The sequence below is a fragment of the Mytilus trossulus genome, chromosome 6, assembly GCF_036588685.1.
Source record: "Mytilus trossulus isolate FHL-02 chromosome 6, PNRI_Mtr1.1.1.hap1, whole genome shotgun sequence".
NCBI lineage: Eukaryota > Metazoa > Mollusca > Bivalvia > Mytilida > Mytilidae > Mytilus > Mytilus trossulus.
The window spans coordinates 9,102,779-9,124,548 of record NC_086378.1 but is presented as its reverse complement, the minus strand read 5'-3'; the positions used below and the strand labels follow the sequence as shown (position 1 = coordinate 9,124,548).

The window sequence follows — 21,770 nt, the reverse complement described above, 5'->3', positions numbered from 1 at the left end:
AACAATGGAAAAAGAGAAACACTGAAGTACAACAAAATACAAAAGACAATTCAACATATATACAGAAACAAACTGCAAGATAACAACTGCCGTTTTCCTGACTTGTTACATGACCTCTAAAAAAAGCAAAGATACACGACAACTCCGCTGCTGAGTTTATTAAATATGTATCACATAAACATTAAAAATAATCCCATGTGTATATAAACACAAAAATATACTTCACACAATTGTCGTCTTTGTCTTTTTTTTTACAATGGTTTTGTCAGCCAGTATTCGACTTATCAGTTTTAATTTCATTTGATATCCTCCGCCTCTTTTTCATATACTTTTAGGTTTAATTATGGCAAGTCTGGAGTTAGCATTGACTTTGCCAAAGGAAAAAATAGAGTTCGTTGTGAAGGATGACCGGTTTATTTGTCCAATCTGTGAGTGTGTTTTACGAAGACCGATGCAGCTTCCGTGTGGACACTGTGTATGTGATGGTTGTATCACTACTCTATTTGATTCTGATGGTTATTGTCATTGTCCTATGAATCAAGATAGCTGTATTGAAACGTTCACTGAATCTGAGGTTATTAATAACATTTAGCATGATATTGAAATAATTAATTGAAGCCTGGATTAGCAATAACAATTGTTTTCATTTTGGCATTTAAAATGATAACAAAACGGACTTTACAACAGGTGTCAAAGGTGGCCATAGACGTCTACCATCAGTAATTTATCATGACCCTGAAAATGTACAGCATCTTAATTCTGGTATTTGTCATAAGTTTATTTAATCAAACATAGAGTTGCTAAGCATATGACATATACCTGTTAGAACTTACCGAAAAAGCTATAAATTGTAGCAATTTTTATACGACCGCAAATTTTGAAATTTTTTTTGTCGTATATTGCTATCACGTTGGCGTCGTCGTCGTCGTCGTCGTCGTCGTCGTCGTCGTCGTCGTCCGAATACTTTTAGTTTTCGCACTCTAACTTTAGTAAAAGTGAATAGAAATCTATGAAATTTTAACACAAGGTTTATGACCATAAAAGGAAGGCTGGTATTTATTTTGGGAGTTTTGGTCCCAACATTTTAGGAATTAGGGGCCAAAAAGGGCCCAAATAAGCATTTTCTTGGTTTTCGCACTATAACTTTAGTTTAAGTTAATAGAAATCTATGAAATTTTGACACAAGGTTTATGACCACAAAAGAAAGGTTGGTATTGATTTTGGGAGTTTCGGTCCCAACAGTTTAGGAATTAGGGGCCAAAAAGGGACCCAAATAAGCATTTTTCATGGTTTTCGCACCATAGCGTTAGTATAAGTAAATAGAAATCTATGAAATTTAAACACAAGGTTTACGACTATTAAAGGAAGGTTGGTATTGATTTTGGGAGTTTTGGTCCCAACAGTTAAGGAAAAAGGGGCCCAAAGGGTCCAAAATTAAACTTTGTTTGATTTCATCAAAATTGAATAATTGGGGTTCTTTAATATGCCGAATCTAACTGTGTATTAAGATTCTTAATTTTTGGTCCCGTTTTCAAATTGGTCTACATTAAGGTCCAAAGGGTCCAAAATTAAACTTAGTTTGATTTTAACAAAAATTGAAACCTTTGGGTTCTTTGATATGCTGAATCTAAAAATGTACTTAGATTTTTGATTATTGGCCCAGTTTTCAAGTTGGCCCAAATCGAGGTCTAAAATTAAACATTGTTTGATTTCATCAAAAATTGAATAATTGGGGTTCTTTGATATGCCAAATCTAACTGTGTATGTAGATTCTTAATTTTTGGTCCAGTTTTAAAATTGGTCTAAATTAAAGTGCAAAGGGTCCAAAATTAAACTAAGTTTGATTTTAACAAAAATTAAATTCTTGGGCCTCTTTGATATGCTGAATCTAAACATATACTTAGATTTTTGATTATGGGCCCAGTTTTCAAGTTGGTCCAAATTAGGATCTAAAATTATTATATTAAGTATTGTGCAATAGCAAGTCTTTTCAATTGCACAGTATTGTGCAATGGCAAGAAATATCTAATTTCACAATATTGTGAAATAGCAAATTTTTTTTTAATTAAGAGTTATCTTTCTTTGTCCAGTATAGTAAGCAAGAAATATCTGCAAGATTTTTTTTTAATTGGAGTTATCTTTCTTTGTCCAGAATCAACTTAAATCTTTGTTATATACAATATACAATGTATATTCACTTTTTACTACCAACTGATAAATTTAAATAATCTTTATCATTCAGTGATAACAAGCAGTTTTTTTTACATCTTAATATTTTATGATGTATTTAAATGAGTAGTAATTGTTGCAAACTCCATTAGAATATTTTAATTCAAATTAGTTTTGGAATAAGGGAAAGGGGGATGTGATTAAAAAATTGGGTTCAATTTTTCTCATTTGAAATTTCATAAATAAAAAGAAAATTTCTTCAAACATTTTTTTGAGAGGATTAACATTCAACAGCATAGTGAATTGCTCTAAGAGAAAACAAAAAATTTAGGTTCATTTGAATACATTCATTCTGTGTCAGAAACCTATGCTGTGTCAACTATTTAATCACAATCCAAATTTAGAGCGGAATCCAGCTTGAATGTTGTGTCCATACTTGCCCCAACCGTTCAGGGTTCAACCTCTGCGGTCGTATAAAGCTACGCCCTGCGGAGCATCTGGTTATTACATAATATGCATTATATAAAAAAAAGATGGATAAAGGGATAATGGTAGACTTTCATGAAAGTGAATTTATAATAGCTTCATTTCTTTCTGGTTTAAATATAACTGAAAGTTTAGAAACACATAAGTGTCAATTTAGCAAAAGCAGCGCAAAAAGGATTCAAAGGAGACAAAATTCAATTTTGTGAGACAATATTCAATTTAGTCAATTTTGTCTCACAAAACTCAATTTTGTCTCACAAAAGTCAATTTTGTTTCACAAAGGTCAATTTTGTTTCACAAAGGTCAATTTTGTCTTCAAAAGTCAATTTTGTCTCAAAAACTCAATTTTGTCTCACAAAAGTCAATTTTGTCTCACAAAAGTCAATTTTGTCTCACAAAAGTCAATTTTGTCTCACAAAAGTCCATTTTGTCTCACAAAAGTCCATTTTGTCTCACAAAAGTCCATTTTGTCTCACAAAAGTCCATTTTGTCTCACAAAAGTCCATTTTGTCTCACAAAAGTCCATTTTGTCTCACAAAAGTCAATTTTGTGTCACAAAAGTCGATTTTGTATGCAAATTGGTTCACAGAATCCAATCAAAACTAATTTGCATACAAAATTGAGTTTTGTTACACAAAAAATCAATTTGTCAATTTTGTCTCACAAAAGTCAATTTTGTGACGAAAAACTCAATTTTGTGAGACAAAATTGACTGTTGTGAGACAAAATTGACTTTTGTGAGACAAAATTGACTTTGATGAGACAAAATTAAATGTTGTGAGTTTTGTCAATTTTGTCTCACTAAAGTCAGTTTTGTCTCACAAAAGTCAATTTTGTCTCACAAAAGTCATTTTTGTCTCAAAAAGTCAATTTTGTCTCAAAAAGTCAAGTTTGTCTCACAAAAGTAAATTTTGTCTCACAAAAGTAAATTCTGTCTCACAAAAGTTAATTTTGTCTCACAAAAAATAATTTTGTCTCACAAAAGTTAATTTTGTCTCACAAAAGTCAATTTTGTCTCACAAAAGTCATGTCAATTTTGTATGCAAATTGGTTCACAGAATCCAATCTAAACTAATTTGCATACAAAATTGAATTTTGTCGCCCAATTTTCAAATTAGCTAACAAAAGTCAAGTCTGTGAAACAAAAATGAATTTTGTCATGACAAAAGTGACTTTTGTCCACTGAAATATAGCTTTGTATGACAAAATTTTAAATTTGCATTATGCTACAAATGTTAACTGATTTTTTTTTTGTTCAAACAAAAGTCACTTTTGTCCGTACAAAATTGAATTTCGAGTACAAAACCACAAGAGTCCCATTCGGCGCCCCGTAACAAATGCCCACAATTTTATACTTGTTCTTTTTGATTTTCATTAGATTCATAATGATTATGGTTTGAGAAGAGATATTTTGTCTGCCACTGTACATTGCCCAGAAAAGAAAAATGGCTGTCCATACACTTCAAAACTCGAACACATCGAGGTAAGCTTATAAACGTAAACTGAATAAACATAAATAGTTATCAAAGGTACCAGGATTGTAATTTAGTACGCCAGACGAGCGTTTCGTCTACATAAAACGTTATGATCTATTTCGAACTCCATTAGTAACTTTTTTGAACAAATATCAACCCATAAAAATAAAGAAAAGAGAACAACAGTAAATTATATAGTTCTTTAGACATTTACATTCGTGTTGTTTATTCTTCAGTTTTCTATGTTGTGTCATGTCCTTTTCATTTTTAGTCATGGCGTTGTCAGTTTATTTTCGATTTATGAGTTTGACTGTCCTTCTGGTATCTTTCGTCCCTTTTTTACACCTTATAGGAAAGTTAATTGATGACATATGTTTTAAATGAAACATTTCAAAGTGGATATTTCCCATGAGTGATCTTACGAATAGATAGTTACCTCAAATTTAGTAAAATATATTTTTTTTCTTTTCTCCAAATAGGGGCACTATTTTAAGTTTGATATTTTACAGAGACACTTGTCGTCAGATTGTCAGTGGAGGCTTGTAAACTGCACATTTAAAGACAAAGGATGCGATGGAAACATACGTTACAAGGACCTACAGAATCACATTTCCACATTGTGCTTACAAGCTCCCGTTGTGTGTGCCTTCTGTCAATTGCCAGTTTTAAGAGGCAAGATAAGGGTTAGTATCTTATGATTACATTGCTTCCCAAGACGTAATTTTCGAGAAATTTTGTTGAAAGTTTTATTCAAACTATTCACAGTAACGTAAAACTTAATATTCTTTTTCTTCAATAAACTCTATAACTAGTTTATTTTCAGAAAAGGTCGTGTTTAAGTTGAAAATTTCCGTAAAAGAGAGGGGATTCTGTGAACTATAATTATGTTGTTGAAAATATCTATATTTGTTGAACAGCAGTTCTGTTTCCAATATTATTTACTTTTTAAGAATTATATGTTGATTTAATTTCCCTTCCAACTTACACTAAAAGTACGTAAAGGCTGTCAGATTCAAACGAAAAGAAAAGTAATTCAAATTTGAATAAAAAGATATGTGTCAGTTTTTGAAAGTATTTATTAAAGAAGCTATTATTTGAACTTGGAATTATTTTCAATTATGGAATTAGCACAATTTCTTGTGCCTTAATTTTTTTTAATTAAATTCCAATGTTTATTTGGTATTATAATGTTTTGAGCGGTTCATTATACTTTCCATACAATGTATTTTGTATATTATAAGATAGTGTTGTGCGTGGCACAGTGCATTTATATTGAAAATGTACTATCTCCTTTGGAATAGAAAGTATTGTGCGCAGCACAGAACATTAAAGTACAGAATAAACATGGAATTTATTAAAAAGTTCAAGCACAAGAAATTATACAAATTCCATAATTAAAAAAATTTCCAAGTTCAAATAATAGCCTTTTATTATCTTCTCTAAAGGAACATCAGGAAGATATATGCAAAGATATTTCATTATCTTGCCCGTATGGATGCGGAATTCAATCTTTAAAGAGAGACAGAGTAAGTGGTTTTGTTTAAAACAATAAGTTTGATTCCAATATGAAACAATTCAAGGAGCAACCACAATAGTAATTATGAAATTTATAACTTATGTTTTGATTAAATACAACTTTTACCTAGTCGAATTAGGTAATTATATTCACCAGCTTTTTTTTTTTTTTTTTTATATATTCCAAGCAATCTTAAGATGCGAATTCAATTATGCAAAACTAGGGCTTCGTGCATGGCGACTCTCACAGTAAAATTGTTTTAACAAGAACACATTTTTGTTCAACTGTTTGCTTTAAAGTAGATATGGTGTCTTCCTCCATCTTGGACTTCGAAATACCAGAAAACAAGGTCTAGATCTTTTATAGAATGTGCCAATTTTTAGAGAAGTAGGTAATTCATGTGTAAGAAGTTCCACTTCGATATAGAAAATGACATGTTTCCCATCATATTTATGGTTGTATTTTACCAAAAAAAAAACAGAAAACTTTTGTTTGATCATTTTTTCCCCAACTTTGCCACATAAGAGGAGGCAACTCAAATGCAAGGGCAGTTAATTCAGATTAAGGTTCTTTTACAATAGAATGTTTTAGGAATTTACCTATTTTATAATGTGGTAAGAAAACGGGTCCGGTGACCCCATTGTTTCTTTTCTTTTTTGAAAGATACTATTAAAGCCATCATCTTAACATCATCTTCTTGCATAATCTATACAAAATTTGTCAATTTTGAACACCGCGAAGTGAGAAAATAACCTCGGTGACCAATTCTTTTTATTATTTAAAAAAAACCCACATGATATAAACTACATTTTTGCAAATTATGAAAAAGATCTATGCATTATAATTTAGACACCCCATCTATCCTTTAGGTAACATTTCTTACCAAACATTGTCAGAAAAAAAACATACCCTTTAGGAAAAGACTGCCGATCCATTTTTCATAAAAATTGATATAAAAAAGAGATTCAAATAAACAATATAGAACGAAAAACCACTCTCATAATTATAATTAACTTTTTAATTAATTCAGTTTCTTTTCCTAATTTTCGATTCTCTATTTTATTTTCAGTTTTTCTGCCCGACTTAAAAGGCAATTTGCGTCCGTTCATTTGTTCATCTGTCCGTCTGTCCCGTTTCAGGTTGAAGTGTTTGGTCTTTCTAGTTTTAATGCCAAATTAGAGTTTTAGCCCCATTTTTAAGGGCCACTAAACATAGAAAATACTTGTGCGGGTGGGGCATCTATGTACTATGGACACAATCTTGTTTTTTTGTGTTATAGATGACACAGCATATGGCAGAATGTTGCAACAGACTTATTCCTTGTCGGTATCAGAGTTTTGGCTGTACATTTAAGGTAAGTATCGTTTTTTTGCGCTGCAATTTATGTGGTGGAAAATATACAATTGATGAAATTTGGATATAAAGTATCAACTACATAAATAAGAGTTGATTCATCTGAGAATTTCAAAAGTAAAATAACTACGAGAAAAATTCTTAACGGAAAGTTCTTAATCAAATGGTTAAATCAATAGTTCAAACACATCTAACGAATGAACAACTTGATATGTTATATTCCTGACTTGTTAGTTTTGCTTTTGTGATAAATTATTGAAATCGTATTTATGTGTATTCGAAATAGATATTTCAAAATAGTTTGTCTGATGTGATGGCTATATTCGTATTTTGAAATGGTATTCAGAAATTAATTAGAGGCAAACGTTGTTTATAATTATCAAAGGTACCAGGATTATAATTTAGTACGCCAGACGCGCGTTTCGTCTTCATAAGACTCATCAGTGACGCTCAAATCAAAACATTAATAAAACCCAAACAAGTACAAAGTTGTAGAGCATAGAGGATCCAAAATTCCAAAAAAGTTTAGCCAAATACGGCTAAGGTAATCTATGCCTGGGATAAGACAATCCTTAGTTTTAAAAAAAAAATCAAAGTTTTGTATTAAAACAGGAAATTTAAAAATGACCACAAATACAAATGTTATAAATGTTTAAATCTCATTTATTCATTAACAACATACAAATAAGGTAAAAAAAAATAAATTGAACAATTGGAAAGAAATCAATTAGTGACGAAAAAAGCCAGAGAAATATTTTTTTGGGGGCAATACTGGAGCGTTATATTCATACTTTGGAAAAACCTTCATGGCCATGGGCGTCTTCATATATCTAAGGACATTAGATGATAAAAGTCGAAATAGTAAATTTCATGTATTTTAGGGGAAATTGAATCAAAGGACAAACTTGAACATATCAATGAAACAATTGAACGTCATACTACTACACTAATGTTACATTTACAAAATTAAATCTCTATCTATTTATCGATAATTATGTCTTAATAAGAAAAAATGCTATTTTCTAATTTGAGCCTAATATTGAAGTAATATCAGCATCAGGAGCAAAGGACAAACATATAAAAATAACTTGACTAGAGAAAACTAAACATGTTTTTACACAGCCCCGAGTAGTTTTTTATTCTTTAATATCTGGACCGGAAATAAAGGCAACAGTAGTACACTGGTGTTCAAAAGTTATCAACTGGTTGAGAGAGAAAAAAATCCGGGTTTCAAACTAAAGCAGAGAGAAACCCACCAATTATTAAAGGAAACAACAGAGCAATCGAAACCTTGAGGTGCAACAAGAACAAACGCCAATGCAACATACATGGACACGAACTATTCGATAACAACTGCCATATTCCTGATTTGGTACAGAACATTTTACGAAACAATGGTGGGTTGACCCCGGGACGTTTTGGAGTTTTGGTTCGCTTAAAATGCTTTAAAATGTTTACAAAAACAGATGAAGGGTGTTGGAGTTATTTCTCTTAGACAGAAATGTGCGGTTGTATAGAATATTTTAACGTTGCTCTTTTATTTCTTTCTAATTATTTTGATAGTATTGAATATAAAGTGTATTTCAATTGGAGAAAATACCAACAATTATTTGAGAAAATTATTTATTGTATTCAGGGTAAAATTCACGAACATAATTATCATGAGGAAATATTTCCGCACAAACACCTTGAAATGAGTGTGATGGTAGTGAAAGACCTCTTGCAAGGAAAAGAAAAGACCAGAATTGAAATGAAGGTCAGTGGAGATAGTAAGATATACAATTAACGGTACATTTTTTGTATTGCACCAGATGAGCATTCCGAAAACTAATGCCTCTTCAGCAATGTCTAAAGTAAACATTTCTACAATCCAAAACATAATACAAACGTTGGAGACCCCATAAAATCAAAAGGACCTAAGAGAAAAGCGAAACCCGACAAGCGATACGAAATATGCCCGAGGAAGCTACATTCACAAGAACTAGTTTGGTTGGTTTAAGCTTGTATGCCTTATACCCATCTTCGCGGAGAACGGAAGTGGATCGTTACCCTTGGCTAGCGAAGTTGGACTTATCCCCTACACTACACTTAACATCCAACAAAACTTAAGAGTTCATTTATACAAATTTACTTGTTTAAAGAAGAGACATGGTAACAATGTAATGGTATAAGATGTAATGATGAATAAAAGATATAAGATAAAATGGTGCAATTAGTCTTTATGATAAGATGGATCAGTCGATGGCAACATACTCGAGTATGGCACTGTATCTTATTCTGAATTCATTTTATGTTTTTAAAAATATTAATTGGTCAAGACAGGCAAGGATATGATTTACAATATCTTAAACAATTTGTCAGCCGGATTTAATTTGTCCTACTCACATAAATTAACAACATGTATACAGTTATCTGTGAAGTTATTTGTATGTCTACATCAGTTTTTTTTCAATTATAGGGAATAGCTAAAGAGAATCAGTGTTTGCTCAATACTGTTAATATGTTAACAGAAGAGATGAAACAAGTCAAAACCTTCCTCGGGATACCAAAGGTATGAAAGCTGTATTTTTGAATAAGATCATCGTTGCATACGCTTATGTTTTCAAAACGTACTACGATGCCTGTTCTAAATATAGGAGACTTTTTCAAAGACATTTGTTTATGGCAGTGAATGACGCTTATTCAATTTGGCATTGCATCCATCTCTTGATGTATCGATCACTACCCTGCAATTATTAATAAAGAAGATTTTTTCTCCAAATTTATAACTGCCATTTTGTTTTTTACCGATAAAAACAAAAAATTGCGTATTTTTTTAAATTTTTTTTGGCATCTATACAGTTTTGGTGTCATCATGGTTGAAGATCGAAAATTGCCTTGTATTTGCTTTCATCCTAATCTTTTACTATCTAGTGGACAGTGGTGTCATTTTCAAACACTTTATTTATATTCTACATAGTTAAAGGTTAATGTCGCTAACACACAAACAAAAATCCTGTTACGGCGGTGAAACTAATTGGTTCCTTCTCAAATATGTCATTATATTTAGGACCTAACTCGCTTTATTTTTCGTTTTGGCTTATATTATCAGATGTTGCTATGGGCGGGCGGAGCTTATGCAGAACTAGAGAAAAAAAACCAAATAACGCGTGCTCAATGAAATGAATGGATTATAAAGGAAATTTGATGTTTTAAAATGGTTTCTTTTTTAGAATTTTGCAGACATTGCTCTACGTCAATCCAGGAGTCTTCCTACAGCATTGTCAACATTGGTGGAAAAGCCGCAAACACCTATACCAACATGTATGTCTGTCCCACGTACTAAACCACACAACCAAAGATCTCGTCATAACTCATCTAGCAGTTGAAAAGACAAAAACACATATTATGTGTAAAAAGGTCATCTATCTGCGAGTGCCTTTTTAGATATATCTCATTTGACGTTAGATGATTTATTTTTAAACAAAATATCATGTTCTAACGTTATTTTTTTGAATTTTATTTCAGCAGACATGTCAACTGTTGTATTTTACATTATTTTTGTAAATATTATAAAATAAATTGATAATCAGTGAATCAGTTGAAACACGATAGAACCCCCTCCCTCCAAAAAACAAACTTTTCACAACAAAAAAATAAATGAAAGATACAGTGTTGGGGTTTATCACCACTTTCATGATAAGTTCATTTACAACAACGTATTCTTATTCTGTCTAGCCCAGTAATTAGCACATCTGTTTTTCATGAATTATCATTAATATGGCCATAAATTTGAACTAAATGTTTACAAAAATTTGAATTGTTGGAATACTTATGCTTTTCTTCATCAGGAATAGATTACATAGGTGTATCTGGCCAAACTTTTAGGAACATCGATCCTGATTACTTTTTAACTTCGTACTTTATTTTGCCTTATAAACTTTTTTGGACTCAATCGACACTGATGAGTCTTTTGTAGACGAAACGCTCGTTTTGCGAAAACACAATTTTTTTATTCTGGTATCTATGATGACTTTATTTTCACCACTACTGGCTTTATCGTGGCGTTTCGTTTTATTGGTTGAGCAAGCCGGAATGTCTTTGGGGAACCACCGACCTTTGGAAGGAAGAAATGCAATCCTAGTCAATTAAAAATCGAATGCATCTGCCACATGTTGGGTTCGAACTCACATATGGCTAGTGATGAACAACTTAATTAGAACTCTTTGCTACGAAGGCGCCATTGCGTTATGGCGTTATATTTACTAAAATTTAGACTTAAAGTTTGTTATTCAAATTCGACACGTTTTATCAATTTATTTATTAGCCGTATTTGGCACAACTTTTTGGAATTTTGGATCCTCAATGCTCTTCAACTTTGTATTTATTTGGCTTTTTAACTATTTCGATCTGAGCGTCACTGATGAGTCTTATGTATCCGAAACGCGCGTTTGGCGTATAAAATTATAATCCTGGTACTTTTGATAACCAATTAATGTTAATGCGACTCATTTTACGATGAATTCTTTAAGAATTAATTTTCGCCGAACTATTCAAAGGTCAGAATTGTGGATGTAGAATATTTCAAATAATTTCTTTCGGTGCATAAACACTGGACACTTTAATTTGCAAAACACTTATTTGTAAATCCACCGTCACCTTTTCTAAAAGATACGGAGTCATGTAAGTAACCAAAATGTTCAGAATAACATGGGATTCATTAAATGTCAAGTTTTGAAGCTAAGTTGATATGCAATATGCAAAATTTTGCATATTATTTATAATAATACATTGACTTTCTTTTTATAAATTTATAACAAAAAGTAAAAACACAAAAATACTGAACTCCGAGGAAAATTCAAAAAGGAAAATCCAAAATCAAAAGGCAAAATCAAAAGTCCAAACACATCAAACGAATGGATAACAACTGTCATATTCATGACTTGGTACAGGCATTTTCTAATGTAGAAAATGGTGAATTGCACCTGGTTTTATAGCTAGCTAAACCTTTTACAATTTACCCCAAACATAAGTCATTTTAACATACACGCTCCTTTAAATGGAGTTGCATTTACACGTCCGTGTCTGTGCAGAAATCTTATATTTCAATGCAATGAATTCTGCTCTAACCGGTACAAGAGGCTATTTTAAACTTGCGGTGAGATAAGAGTTTTAGCTCCTTGATGAAGGCCTCACTGTGAGATGACGCAAACTTAAGCTGTTCCTTTGTTTTTTTGTTTTCTTTTCTATTTGAAGTGGGTTTTATAAGTTATATGTATTTAGGGTGCTTAAAAAAGTTTCAAAAATTAAAACCACGAGTTAAAAAATTATATTTAAGCAATGCAAGGTAAAAACAACTTTAGGAGAAGGAAAATTGCTTACACATTTGTGATAGATATCTAACTTCCAAACATTCAAGTAAGATCTTCTATTGAAATTCTATAAAAAAAAATATCGTATTGGACATACAGATGCCACTTCAACAGCTCTTCTTATTTGGGATTCTTTGTTCAAAATCATTGTAACATGTTTTTGTTTTTGATTTTTATGATTCATTTTCGGAAACAAGAAAAGTTTTATTTACATACGGAACTTGTTTTTCAAAATTAAATTACTTATTGGTTCTTGCCAATAAAATTAAAGCCAGACTGACTGACAACCTTTGATCATGGTGATAAACTATTACAAACATTTATCCAAATGTGATTTTTGAAACTTTATTTCTTATTGAAGTTTATTAAATGGATTTGCTACAGTCAATAATTCACGAATTTACTGTTTTCGTTGGCGGAAGGATGCATAACGGTATCATATCGTTGAGTAAAATATTGTTCTGAATTTTGTTTTCTGTTATAATGTCAATCAATTATACTGACTGGTTCCTTTAATTTGATCTTTCATACTAATTTTAAAATTAACCTCCGGTCAACAAGTTATATAGCTAATGAGTATGGAATCCTTTCTTTGTGGTCCAATCCCAACGCAAAAAAAAAGAAGAAGATTGATGATTGATTGATATCTGATTGCTAAACGAATCGTTTAAAATATCATAGTTCAAATGTATTCAGAGGAAAGATGATGATGATGATGATTATACCAGCAAACGACAACCACAATGTAGAATTTGTACCGGAGTTTTGTAATTTTCGGGAGTTTTGAAATAGCAAAGTAACATTCAGAAATTCTGGATTTGTTTTATATAATGATGCGGGAATAGAGACATTATTTTCAGAACAAATCGGGAGTCAGCATTTATTGTTCTCGGGAATTCAGATTGAGATAAGATCTACCAGAGAAAAAATCCGACACAATATGAAAATAGATACCAATACGTGAAGATGGTCTTTGTTGTCAAAATAAAAAAAATCAATTTTTAACTGGTAATTATTTCCAATTTAGTTTTCATTCCGGATATTAGCTAAGTATGGCCCTGAAATTGCAAGTTACACATTACCAACATCACACTATGATAAAATTCCGAATTCCCAACTGGTTATTCCGGAATTTCAGCGAATTCCTCAAACCTGAATTTCTAAAAAAAAATGTCTTTCCACCCCTTTTTGTTAGAATGAACGTACTCGAATTTGTTACAACAGTTTTGAGTTTTTGAGTTATTTATTTGATGACCATTACCATTGGATAATTGAGGCAAATACATCTCACCTCAGACAAATATTCCATAAGATACCAAAGGCCTAGGTAGTGAAATCTATATATGGCACTATACTACCATTAAACATATAAAGTTTAGAATGCGGACGAACTGTGATACTAGTTTGTGTACAGAAGTCTAATTCTTTTCTTTTGAACTAGGGGCACGCACACCCACACATGATGCTGTTGTGATCGATAGTCGGTTGTCAATATTTTTTTAGCGCCTCTCATCAGGATAACAGACGACAAGGAAGTAGGAATGTTAGAAATTCGGTCTTACTAGGTAAAAGTGCAATTAATACCTAGGCTATTTCAGCTTTTAGAACTATTGTTTTAAATTCATTTTGTGTATATTGATGATTAATTATTTCTTAATTGACATTTGATTGTCATGTTTTTGCAGTAATAAATGACGAATGAAAAACGTGTTTAAAATGTATTTAATAAACACTGAAATACCTTACAATGATTTTGTTTTTTTAAGTCTGCTCTTGTTGGTGCCGAAACATCTCTTGGTGCTATTGATTCGTCGTATTAGATTTCATCCGTGAAATATTTGTATAATTTTTTGTTTTTGTTATATGCTACTGCTGCTAATAATTATATAATTATAATAATGATAGTTACAACTTTTCGATGCAAATTAAAATAAAAACAACCGTCATGTATTATTATTTCATTTAAAACAGAATTTAAGGTAGAAAGTTATATTGGTAAAAATATTGCTGGGAAATATAGAAGAGGTTTGGCAAAAAATTCGAAATTTTGAAATGACAACTATATGCAGATTTTTGTGTTGTTTGTTAAGTCATGCTTATGCTTTTTGTCATAATTTTTATGATTTATAAAATGACGATAATTTTTTGAATTTTTTTTTAGTGATGAATATATGTTCTCTTTTTAGAGTGGCTCTTAGTTCTATATTATTCGAAGTTGTAATATTACGTGAATGTTTTGTAAAAGCTGAAATTTAATAATGTTTTATCTTTTAACAAACTCAAGACTCATAAACATTTACAATTGTCTCCAACATATAGAGCTGTATAGCAAGTTAAAAAAATATTTTAAGAATATAGACTCTCTATATATAGACCAAATATAACCCTGAATAAGTAAACATTATATAACAAAAAAAGGCATTACAACTAGTATCAAGAGGTCATATTAACACGAAAGTACGATTTGCGAGTACTCGCAGTTACTGACAGCTAGTAAAAAGCCCATACAATTATTAATAAAAAAAAGCTTGTATCAGAAACTAAATTCAACTAATACACATCAAAAGGATTTAGTATTTTAACGTCCTGCTTACATGATAAATAAATAGTTTCAAAAAGTAGTCTTTGCTTCTTCTCGTTTTGAACAAAATTTGATATTGTGTGAGTTCTGGATATATTACAGAAGTGGCGAAAGTGTGAAAACATTATTTCACATGTATCTTCCGCATGTTAATTCAGTTAAATTTGCATAATTAGCTATTTTCTTTATCGAAACTAGTTTGTTCTTGTAATTACGGATTCTTGTTTGCATTTATCTAGTCAATTAAAACCAGTCTGATTGATAACGTAGTGTTATTTACAATAAAAATGACAATTCAATCATATTTTTGTTTCAATTACAATAAATAAAAGAGATTTGAAAAAATGTATTTGTTTTGTGTTTTGCCGTAGGATAGGTAGGATGCATACCTGCAGCACATTGGTTAGTATATTATTTGATTTTGAGAAAAAAAATGACATACTTTTATATTTTACTTTGAAATCAATACATTTGCTCGTTTTTATAACCCAATTTTTTGTTTACATATATGAAAAATAATCATGTTGGACGTTGAAATATTTCTTATTTCTTTCAAGTTATTTATTGCCATAATATGTGCACGATATGCAGTAACGATCAAACTGTATAACAAAAGAATAATAGAGGATGGCAATCCAATAACGAGAACAATTAAAATACATAAGGAGCAGGAGGGCATCAATGTTTCTATAATCGTAGCACAACCAGTCGAAGTCGACATTTTCGTGATAATACTCTTGAAGATGTTGTGAACTTTTGGGAAGATATGCAATTATAAGGAATCTTTTCATGATAATAAGCAACCCGTTTTCTTTTTGTTTTGTTTTTATTCTTGATTTCTTTATTTGATTTATATCACGGTTATTTGTTTTTTTATTTCCAAATTTCAATTAATAAGCTTATACTACATAAATTAATTTATATTAAGCAATGCTCTTCAACTTCGCATATTATTTGGCCTTTTAAACTTGTTAGATTCGAACGTCACTGATGAGTCTTTTGTAGACGAAACGTGCGTCTGGCGTAAATACAAATCTTCATCCTGGTATCTAAAATGAGTTTATTTATCCATGACACAAATAAATACAAAAAAAATCTCGATCTATGATAGAATTACACAGAAGGTGCTTACGCATTTTACCGATATTTAAAAATTCGTAATTCGCTTTTGAATACAAAAAACAAGGGATAACATACTGGGAAATTCATGGTCTTCAAACGTAGAAAGACTGGATGCTTTGACAGAGTTTTTCATGGTCTTGAACTCTTCAAACGTAGAAATCGGATGTTTTGACAGGGTATCATATGGACTTTATACGCAGAAAGACTGTATGCTCTGACAACGTATCCTATGGTCATCAAACGTAGAAAGACCAGATTCTATGACAGGGTATTACATGGTCTTCATACGTAGAAATACTGGATGATTTGAAGGGTATCCCTTTGTCTTCAAACGTAAAACGACTAGATGCTCTGAAAGTGTCTCCAATGGACATCTAACGTAGAAAGACAGGATGCTTTTACAGGGTATCCTATGGTCATCATACTTAGAAAGACGTGATGCTTTTATGGTATCCCATGGTTTTCAAACGTAGAACTCCTGAATTATTTTAATCTGTATCCCATGGTCTTCATATGTAGAATGCCTTGAAAGTGTATGTCAGGAATATGACAGTTCTTGTCCATTCGTTTTTGATGCGTTTTGTTATTTGATTTTGCCATGTGATTATGGACTTTCTTATTGATTTTCAGTATTTTTGTGATTTTACTTTTTCCATGGGTTTCAAACGTAGAAAAATCGGATGTTTTGAAAGGACAAGCGTCTCTCGCATGTATCACCCATAATGAAAATCAAGAACTAATGAAAACTTTTACGAGCTTAAATCGGATAGAACCGACAAATCACAGACCAAACGTCTGCATAAGGACGACAAACGCAAAAATGCGGAAGTGTTAACTATGTTTTGTTAGATCTCAACTCTTTCCCTAAACCTCAAGCCAAATTGAAAAAAAAACCAACAGACATTAAACCCCACAATAAAACTCAGTTAAAAAAATGTTAGAATAGGTAACAGAAGAAACATGGTAAATCACATGAAAATCAACCACAATCCCTGCAATAATTAATATTTCAATAATTGACAGCATATACTTTTATTTCGGTAATTAAAACGTAGAGACGTCATAGTTATTCTCATAATACATTTTGTATGTGTTTAAGTTTTCAGTGGTAAAGCAGTCGTTTGTATTTTCATCTTTTCAACTGGAATTGTATTATCATGATTGTTGTATAATAAATTCGCTATATAACATCGTAAATGATAATGTTATAATGATATATTATTTTAAAGGTCGGTCTGTTTATGACTGTGTTGTTGTTGGATTTTCCTCCAAGTATTGATGCAGAAATAAGCTATCAAATAAATTCCACGGACAACAAACCAGACTGTTTTAAGAGTGGGATCAATATAACATGTTTCAAAGAATTTCTGCAACCGGCAACAGAGACGCTGAACGATACAAGTTCCTCGAATTTCTTATCGGCATTATGGAGAAAAATCAATAGTGAGGCTGAAACAGCTGGTAAATCTCGACACAAAAGGCAGGCGGGTGGTGTACCAGTTAGACGGGAAATAAGAGCAGCTCCATACGAAAACAACTTTCTACGTTACGCACTAGCTGTACGGATGTTAAAGAACCATTATGTAAGTATTGTTTTAGTTTGAATCTATACATCGTAAAATGAAACCAGTTTGAATATCAATTTGTTATTCAACAAGATTAACGATACTATTTGTAATGTCTCTTTATTGATGCTCGAGGTTAAAAAAAAATGAAAATCCAAAACTAATTCAAATTCAATTATTGAAGTGCTGAATGCACCAATTGAAAAGGTTATGGAAAAAAGTGTATAGCCGATTGCTTGTAACATTAGCATCTATAGTCATAAAACTATTTTAATAGTGGTAAAGAACAATATACAGAAAACAATTAAAATATGATTAAAAGAACACTCTGATATTATGAAAATCATGCCGGACTTCATCAATTATGTTTATTAAATTGACAAATGAACAGGATTATATAATCTTGAATAGTTAATGAGAAAGAAAAGTTGGCCTACGGTGTATGTATGCCGCCATGAACACGTTGATGTTGTTTTGTTTGACAATACATTTCCATTTTACCCACATTTAAAGGAAGAAATTCAACCGATATTTAATGGATGCTCAGTGATCCTCGAGTCCAAATAATTGAAAACAAAAACCCCTGATATTGCAATGTGATAGTTTTGTTTATCAATGTCTGTATATCAAATCAACATATCGTACGGAAATAAGATTTCGGAAATTGACTCCTGGAGGGTCTACAGCAATTCAAGAAATACTTCATAGAAACATATTATAAGCGTCACAAGCAAATGGCCGTTTGACATCGCAAGTAGCTTAATTGAAACATCAATGGTCTATAAAACACCACATCAGTTCAAATTTTTACTTTTGTGTGTGCATATTAACTTGGAATATTTACGATTACGCTGGTCGTCGGAAGACCAGATAAAACACACATTACGTATCATTCTTTTTAAAACTTTATTTATTAATCTTCTCGTATATGTGTAACGGTCCTAAATGTGTGGGAATTAATAATGAACCATTTGAGTGTCTAAGTTGTACCTTATTTCCATGTCAAATATAGGTTATAGTTGTCCACTTTGTAACGTACGGGATATGACCATAACATTTTACAAAAAATATCCAGTCAAGTTAATTGATTACTCATGATTAGATATAATACAAACTTAAAGAAACCCGGTTTAAACAAAACAATAAAACTCAAACCAAGGCAGATCACATGCGGTTATCTTTTTATTTTCTAGGGAGTTCGTCGGGATATGAATACCTATGACATCCTTGCAAGCATCCACACAGGTAGTAATCGAGAACATCGAGGGTCAGCTTTCTTCTCATGGCACAGAATTTACCTGTTGTTGTAAGTAGTTATCAAAGGTACCAGGATTATAAGTGTAGGATTATAAATTGTAAGTGTAGTAAATATAGTATTAGCCTTTAATTTGAGTTTCAATGTTTTTCTTACTTCTAAAATTTCCTTAACAAAAAATAATTAGAATATTATTGTTGTACTCAACTTTGAACCTTGAAAATCTTTTCATTCTTGTCACTTAAAAGTTTTTTTTTATGAACCCATTTTTTTTCATGGTTAAGCTATCAATTCCTTTGTATCTTTTCAGGTATGAAGCTGCATTGCAAGCTGTTTATGGACCAGGAGTAACTACTCCGTATTGGGACTCCTCGTTAGATCAAGCGATGGGAAATAGACAATCAAGAACCATTTTATTTTCAAATAGATATTTTGGTACACCGCTAGGTCGAGTAACCGAAGGTTTTTTTGCAAATTTACCTGGTCCAAGAATTACACGCGCAATAAACGGACCAGGAGGATTAATTTCCAAAAATGCAATTGCGGCCGTGCTATCAAGAAGAAGTCATAGTGAGATTGTACGACGAGAACAAAGCAGATATTTTTGGGAAGGATATCACAACATGGTACACCGTTGGGTAGATGGAACCATGGCAAGCGGGACCATTGCTGCTTTCGATCCAATATTCTGGTGTCATCATGCATTTGTTGACTATATTTGGGAATTATTTAGAAGACGTATTACAAATGCCCCTGCAGATTATCCATTAGGTTTTCCAACTCATCCTCCAAATGGTGAAATGCGATTTAACAATTACAGATATCGACCAAACCCACCAATTACTAATAGAGAAGGTTACAGTAACAGATATGCCCGTCTTCGACGATATGATCCTGCGCCATCATGCCAAAATCTGTGTTCAAATAGTCCAGACTTGATCTGTAACCAAAGTAGAGGTATATGTATCTCTAGAGAGGCATCGCCTGGAGGATCGGCTGCAATGGGTGCAGCTAGTGGCTCTGCGTTTGTGGCTTCTGATGCGGCTAGTGGATCTGCGTTTGCGGCTCCAGGTGTGGCTCTAGCTCCAGTTGATATTGCTGCTGGAATGGCTGATCTGACAACAACAGTGGTATACCTACAGAATATCCGACAAGATTTATTTCAAGATATTCCCAATGGTACCTCTCTTAATTTGTTTATTGCAGATCAATTCGACCGTTACACGCGTCAATTATCTGTTTTTAGTGTATAATAAATGTGTCCTGTTTAATGCTTACACCGCAAGTAAAATATCAGACATACGTCTAAATTGACTTACTTTTTTTTTTCAATTGAAACGTGTTTGTGGCAAAGGCTTCGTTATACACAGGTCCATAGTATGAAAATTACATATTTAATGTATTGTTCTTATTCGTTGATTCATAGATCAAAACTTTTAAAATCATATTTATAATATTTTATCTCCTGTTCCTAAGTAACTAACATTTAAATCCATAATACGTAATGGTCCGATTTGATTGATTGATTTATATACTTAATAACTAGTATTAATTCATTAACCTTCATCTTTATTTGTGTATTTTTGAAATCTTTGAATTGCTGGAATAAAAAAATCTGACTTACCGAATTAGACTATCTACCGGATTTTTTTTATCACATAAACAACACGACGGGTACCAGATGGTTATAGAAATATGTTTAAAACAAAAGAAGCCGAATTAAATGACTAAGTATGCAATTTGCGCATGTAAAATAACTTTGTTTTATGTTTAAGTGAGTTTGATTCATTTCACTTGACTGGACGGGATTTAACCGGTTTGCTTATCAATGGCCAGTCCATCTATAGACAGGTGTTTTTGGAAAAATAAACCTCATCAATAAAGTGCTATTCTGGTTGGTGATTAGAAATCAATAACAATAATAAAGGCAATTATCCTTATCACACAAATCTTCAACTACGCAAATAATACGTAAGCCAAATCAGATGAAATAACTTTGGTAATATAATAGAAATTGAAAAAAATGTCATGCTTGGACGTTGAAGTGTTATCTCATATTGACAACTAACATGTCAAAAGTAGGTGTTTATGAAATGACTAGTCAGTAAAGGGATTTAATATTCAAAACATATGTATAACTGTATCTGTAAAATATTAATTTAAAAACAAACCTCTTTGATCACAGTAAACGTTAGTTTAAAAACAAATTAAAATCAAAAGACGTGCAACGACTTATTCGGGCTCGTAATACATATTAAAAAACAAAATGGTTGATAAGCATAAATGTAAAAGAGAAACGAAAGATACAAGAGGGACAGTCAAAATCATAAATCGAAAATAAACTGACAACGCCATGGCCAAAAATGAAAAAAAAACAAATATTCAAGCAATGATACACATGGCACAACATAGAAAACTAAAACATAAACAACAAGAACTCCACCAAAAACTAGGGGTGATCTTAGGTGCTCCGGAAGGGTAAGCAGATCCTGCTTCACATGTGGACTCCCGTCGTGTTGCTTATGAGATAACAAATCCGATGGGTTGCAACTCTCAAAATAAAAAGAATCCGTTAGTAATTCTGATATTAAATGAAAGCTGAATAACAGATGTCAGAGTAGTACCCTTTTTTACTTTATAATTCTGATAATAAAAGAATTGTATGAAATCTAAACATTTTCTATGGTTTTTTTTAGATCTGAAGTACATGTTTGACACTTCCCAATTCCGGGAACCAGTTCTTTCTTACTAGCTATTAAAAAAAGTTCCATCCGATACTAAAAGACGTATAAGTGAGCAATTATAGGTCCCCGTTCGGCCTTCAATAATAACTATAATTCCATAATGACAAATGACAATTCAAACGAGAAAAGTAACTGCAAGATATAATAATTTTG

General features: G+C 31.8%; 2 protein-coding genes across 2 annotated transcripts; both read left to right on the top strand.

Moving 5' to 3' along the window:
• The first annotated feature begins 316 nt into the window (after positions 1 to 316).
• On the top strand, positions 317 to 10,473 carry LOC134723181 (TNF receptor-associated factor 3-like). The gene is made up of 8 exons (XM_063586814.1): positions 317 to 574; positions 4,034 to 4,138; positions 4,640 to 4,813; positions 5,576 to 5,656; positions 6,926 to 7,000; positions 8,636 to 8,755; positions 9,458 to 9,550; positions 10,212 to 10,473. The coding sequence occupies exons 1-8, from the start codon at positions 344 to 346 to the stop codon at positions 10,365 to 10,367; spliced, it is 1,035 nt and encodes a 344-aa protein (XP_063442884.1). The 5' UTR covers positions 317 to 343; the 3' UTR covers positions 10,368 to 10,473.
• Positions 10,474 to 15,276: 4,803 nt separating this feature from the next.
• On the top strand, positions 15,277 to 20,187 carry LOC134723180 (tyrosinase-like protein 1). Its single transcript, XM_063586813.1, has 4 exons — positions 15,277 to 15,333; positions 17,283 to 17,636; positions 18,812 to 18,924; positions 19,184 to 20,187. Exons 1-4 carry the CDS (start codon positions 15,313 to 15,315, stop codon positions 20,124 to 20,126), a joined length of 1,431 nt encoding a protein of 476 aa, XP_063442883.1. The 5' UTR covers positions 15,277 to 15,312; the 3' UTR covers positions 20,127 to 20,187.
• The last annotated feature ends 1,583 nt before the right edge of the window (positions 20,188 to 21,770 follow it).

What these genes read in the sequence shown, in the direction of transcription:
- LOC134723180 (XM_063586813.1), top strand. Translation starts at nt 15,313, where the DNA reads ATGCATACCTGCAGCACATTG. An exon ending in TGCATACCTGCAGCACATTG is followed by an intron (nt 15,334 to 17,282) that starts GTTAGTATATTA and finishes ATTATTTTAAAG; the next exon opens with GTCGGTCTGTTTATGACTGT. An exon ending in CACAGAATTTACCTGTTGTT is followed by an intron (nt 18,925 to 19,183) that starts GTAAGTAGTTAT and finishes GTATCTTTTCAG; the next exon opens with GTATGAAGCTGCATTGCAAG.
- LOC134723181 (XM_063586814.1), top strand. Translation starts at nt 344, where the DNA reads ATGGCAAGTCTGGAGTTAGCATTGACTTTGCCAAAGGAAAAAATAGAG. An exon ending in TTTTAAGAGGCAAGATAAGG is followed by an intron (nt 4,814 to 5,575) that starts GTTAGTATCTTA and finishes TCTTCTCTAAAG; the next exon opens with GAACATCAGGAAGATATATG. An exon ending in AATCTTTAAAGAGAGACAGA is followed by an intron (nt 5,657 to 6,925) that starts GTAAGTGGTTTT and finishes TTTGTGTTATAG; the next exon opens with ATGACACAGCATATGGCAGA.